This window comes from Rhagoletis pomonella, unplaced genomic scaffold (genome assembly GCF_013731165.1).
Source record: "Rhagoletis pomonella isolate Grant_MI unplaced genomic scaffold, Rhpom_1.0 Rhpom_scaffold_00007, whole genome shotgun sequence".
In the NCBI taxonomy this organism is placed as follows: Eukaryota; Metazoa; Arthropoda; class Insecta; order Diptera; family Tephritidae; genus Rhagoletis; species Rhagoletis pomonella.
The window spans coordinates 14876853-14882116 of record NW_023458561.1 but is presented as its reverse complement, the minus strand read 5'-3'; the positions used below and the strand labels follow the sequence as shown (position 1 = coordinate 14882116).

General features: G+C 37.6%; 1 protein-coding gene across 1 annotated transcript; it reads right to left on the bottom strand.

The window, feature by feature from the left end:
- Positions 1 to 2623: 2623 nt before the first annotated feature.
- LOC118742363 (60S ribosomal protein L38) lies at positions 2624 to 3100 on the bottom strand. The gene is made up of 2 exons (XM_036474382.1): positions 2954 to 3100; positions 2624 to 2885 (listed from the first exon to the last, which is right to left on the bottom strand). The coding sequence occupies exon 2, from the start codon at positions 2883 to 2885 to the stop codon at positions 2673 to 2675; it is 213 nt and encodes a 70-aa protein (XP_036330275.1). The 5' UTR covers positions 2954 to 3100; the 3' UTR covers positions 2624 to 2672.
- Between the last annotated feature and the right edge of the window lie 2164 nt (positions 3101 to 5264).

Here is a 5264-nt window from a genome sequence, read left to right as displayed (position 1 = left end):
CACTACGTAGAATTCTCTTCTGTGTTGCCAAAGAAAGGGGGCTGAACTCCTTTTGCAGAGAACACCTTTCTGCGTAGGAGGCCTTCGGCCGCACTTAGGGATTATAACCCTCACTACGTAGAATTCTCTTCTGTGTTGCCAAAGAAATGCTGACTGGGTTATATCATATTTTCTTTTGTCTCTCATCCTTCTTGTATATTTAGAAGTTTGACAGCTAAACGCCGCCATTTAATTTGCATATGCAACCAAAGGCAGACGCGTGGTTTTGAAGGTGTTTTTATTTAATAAATTGTGATTGATAGGTTAAAATTAAAGTAATTAAGAAAGTTGTAACAAGTCGAATAAAGTTTAAAGTGCAGGGGAATATAAAAATGCATTGGTGAAGTAGCTGCTTTAAGGAAAATAGGAGTGATAAAAGTACGCTAAATTCCGAATTTTACAAAAAAGGGCATATTTCAAACCCAATTTGTAAATAAATTAGTGACCAAAAATTACAATAGTGGATGTTAAAATAATGGGTAGACCCTTATCTACAAGTGTGTGCAATTTTTTTTTGATCGGGTCACCCCTTTGGACGCAATACCCCGAAATAGGTGGGCCACTTACTAAACAGTACCCAATATAATTGTTATAAAGCCATAAAAATAACAAAAACAAATTTTTATAATTCTATACAAATTCGCCAAAAAACGGGCCACACGGCAACACTTGATTGGTTTGACAGCACTTGCAGCAAAAATTAAAATTTGCTATGTCAATAATAGCTCTGATCCAGTACTCCATGAACTTACAGGATTTTACACGAACTTGCAGGTAGTTGCAGGAAAAATGTTCCCGTACTCCAAAATCCTGTAAATGAGAGCGACTTTTGGAGAGTTGTGTAGAGAATGAAGTTGCAAGATTTTACCCGAACTTTTTCTTCTGGTGAAATCATGAAAAGTGTCAAGCAATCACTGGTTGACGTTTTTACAGGAAAAATGGTTTTTTTTGTTCCCGTACTTTTTATTGTTACCATATATGTCAAGGCGCATCAATACAAGGTGGTGTTGATTGATCAGCTGGTTGGATATTTTTGTCTCTACACTAGTACAGGAGAATGTCATCCAAGACGAAGTGGCGAAACTTTAGGATGTCAACAAAAGCAAATGATGAAAATTATCTCCTATTCCCTTTCGTTTTGACATCCTCCTGTACCAAAAAGCAATAACAAAATACACGGGACTTTTACTTATATGCAATCAACACCACCTTGTATGGATGCGCCTTGATATATGTAATACTCCTATATTGGCAGTAAGAGCTAGTACCGTCCGAAAACACTACAGTACAGATATATCAATAAACACGTACGAAAGAAAACGGCACTCAAGTACACAATACATTAACAAAAACGGTACTAGACTGTCTCGCTTTAATTTCGGAATGCTTACACATTGAGAAGATAGCTTACTGCCAATATAGAAGTATTACATATATGATTGTTACTTACTTTTTACTCTCACTTCAGAGAGTAATTTTGCTGTTTGACAGTTTTACAGGATTTTTCACGAAAAGTATTGGATCAGAGCTAATTTTTTTAGGTCGGTGTTATGCAGACAAACTTTTGTTTGCCAAATTAAATGGCGGCTGCTTAGTTTGCTCGGAGGTGGTTATGTCGAGTTTGGCACAGGGATGCACGTTCATTATGGTTTTCATGCAAGATTCATAATCATAATAATAATTTTTATGAATCTTGCATAACACCAACCTTAAATGTACGTATTCAGCACTTAACCCGTTATTTCTAAAAGCGGTCGCCCCTTGGCAGGCATTGATAAACTTCAACACTTAACAAAAGTCTAATCAACAAAATAACTGTGTTCGTATGGAATAGTAACTTATGTCGAAAGGCTGGATTTAGTATAATGCATCATACCATTGCGATTGACTCACTGACGCAGAGTCGTTGAAGAACTTTTGGCAAATAAACGTGCAGGAAATAGTTCCGATACTAGCAAGGCATTTTTATTAAGTCTCATCAAAAAATTCCTTGTAGTTTAAAGAATAAGGGGAATGCCACATTATACTAAGGCAGCTTTCCGACATAAGCTAATATTCCATACGAGCACAGGTAAAGTTTTGAAATAAAAACACTAGAGGTTTTTGTAACAGCATACAAATTCGCCAGTTTTCATAGAAATGGGGTGTTTTCTAAAAGTCTACCGAGGTTTAGAAAAAGACTGATGCCTTGTATTTTGATGTTTTGGAATGCACCAATGGAGCGAGTCCTTGTCTATATATAGATCTGGGTCGTTCGGGTTAGATAGACCCAACTGTCATGGGAACGATGTTGTTGTTTAAGCGGCTACTAAATCTCGCTCGGGTCGGTTCATCCACCAACGTTGTCGTCTTTTTCAGCTAAGGGGAGCACCAGAGGTGCCGTGAGTTATGTGAACGAAGATTTGGCTTGATGCATTTCTGTTACACAGCCATTATTAAACTTAATAATGAATGGTGTAAACGGTTCTTAACTAATCATTTTTAATGTAGTATGTGAAAGTGGAACAATGTAAACGCCCATTTATACAATATATGAATTTCCTTCAACATAAGATTTTTAAGCAGTCATAAAATACAAGCAAGACTTGATGTTCCAAACTTTATTGAACTATCACACGATTAGAAAAGGCCATTCACTTAACTTCCTTAACTTGTAAGCCCGGTGGCAATGATTGCTTGATTTTCTCGGCCTTCTCTTTGTCCTGCACCACTAAAGTGTACAAAAATCGCGAACAGCGAATCTTGAATTTGGTATTAGTAGGATTTTTCTTGATTTTCACGGCACGCGCATCGGCGCGACGAGCCTTATTCAGGAAATCTTTCACCTCTTTTATTTCACGCGGCATCTGTCACAAATAAATAAATTTAATGTTTTCTAAGACAAGATTAAAATATTTCAATAAATAACACTTACTTTGCACGGCTATTGCCAAATTCAACAAAATATATTTTGCAACAGGAGAAAACCAACCAATGTTGACGTTTTCCACGTTTCGAAAGAAAGAGGAGGACGGCCATTTTTCGGAAAGTCGATGAACACAACTTCCGGATGTCACAATTAGAACTGCAAATATATCGATGTCAGTATCGATATATCGAGTAATTGGTTTTTTTTGCTGACATCGACTTTTTTTTCGATATCGAGTATGGCAAAGCCATTTTCTCATTACTTAAGGCCCGTTTACATACAACTTTGGCGTTGCGTTGGCGTTGGCGTCGCTTCGCCAGCTGACTATGAATACATGCATTTATATGAAAGTCTCCATATAACCAAAGTTGGGCAACGCCAACGCCAACACAACGCAGAAAGATGGCCAACTCTCAACTTTTCGCGCGCGTCGTTCGTCAGCTGTTCTAAATAATCAAAATTATGTGATTTAATTTTAATTTTTAATCAAATGCGGGCAAGAAATATAGTTTTTAATGCAATTATTGATGTAAAAATTTTGATTTATCAGCCGCTAGTATGTTAATTTAGTGACCAAAGTATTCTGTGCTAAGCGTTCATTGTAGCAAGCACGGGCGTTACGCGCGCCGCTGTCAAAGCGACGCCAGCGCCAACGCAACGCCAAAGTTGTATGTGGACGGGCCTTTATTTTTGCGCCAAACAACATCAGTGACTGATTTAATAGACTAAAAATCTGCATACCAAATTTCTTATTAAAAAGTTCGCAATTTTTGAGAAACTTTTTTGATTTTTTTCTAATTTTTGCAAAAATTTTACAATTTAGGTTTATATGGCTTTTGTTACAGATTGAGCTATACTTTTATAAAAAAAGTAATGAAAAAAATATAGAATGAAAAACATTGCGAATACTGTAATAATATCACTGTGTGATTTTCAGTGTGGGTCACTGTTCATACATACATATGTACCAGGGATTGGCATTGGTTGAACGTCAACTGCGTCATACTCAATCAATACTGCTGCTTTCTATGACTGAGCAGCGGCGTTGGCTTAGTAGTATCGAAACCTAAACGAAATTAGAGGATGACTGAACACCAGCGCATAGCGTGCTGTCTTGCAGATATAGCCACCACAAGTGAACGATGCTTATAACAGCTCATACTGATATTGACTTCTGCAAACCTGTACTCCGAATGATCGTGCACGAAACTAGCAAACGCGGCAGTTAAACGGTTCCGAAAGCGTGAGAGCTCATCATTTGTTGCAGAAGTCGTTTGACTTGTTGCTGTAAATCATCTGACTTGTTGCTGAAAGCCATTTGACTTGTTGCTGAAAATCATCTGGCTTGTTGCTGAAAGCCATTTGACTTGTTGCTGAAATCACGACGAATGTGGTAAAGGGTAATTTATCGTCTCGTATGCACATATGTATGTATTTATAGCGCGTCTACCATTCAATTGCTTTGCTCACTGCTGGCTAGTTGTGAGGAATATGCATACGTACGTATGTATGTATGTACATATCAATGCTTCATTTCAAACAAGTAAGTGTTGAATTGTTTTTGAACTACAGTATCATCACTTCGGCAACACGTCGAACGCGCCTTCAGCAACAAACCAAAGGCGGCGGTTTGACTTCTGCAGCAAATCAAGTTAGCTAACTGCGGCATCTTCCCTTCGCCAGTCTTTCACATAAGCTCTCATGCTTTCGGCAACCGTTCAAATGCAGTATCGTTCACTTGTGGTGCCTGTATTTGCAAGACAGCGCGCTTTGCGATGCTGTTCGTTCATCCCCCGTTTTTAACGTGAGTAAGCTTAAAGTCACAAAAACAGCACCCTTTGCTAATGTCTGATCATGATTCAATAATACAAGGTTCGATAAACTGACAGTTGTCTCTCTCGCACCGCTCCTTTAGCAGTGGCACCGTGTTGCTTCTTTGCAAATTTACATGGAAACAGTGTAGCTTTGGTGTGAAATAGGTTTATTTGTATATGCATATGAAGCATATTTAACTGATGAAAACATAAGCATTGGATGTTTACATCAGTCTCATAGTAGTCTTATTTTAATTTTGAGTCATTTTGCAGTTTTTATACGGCTAAATAGCATATAAATTACGTAATTCACGTAGATATATCAATATTACGTTCAACATTTCGTTTAAAATGCCAGATTTCCTGCAAATACAATAGAATTTACGAAAAGAATTTCACTACTAATTGCCTACTTTGCGTACTTTTCTACTACCATTTTCGAAACAAGGGATTGCATTCTTGCCCTTTCTCTGTCCTTCGTAAATGAAACCTTTTGTAAGGGA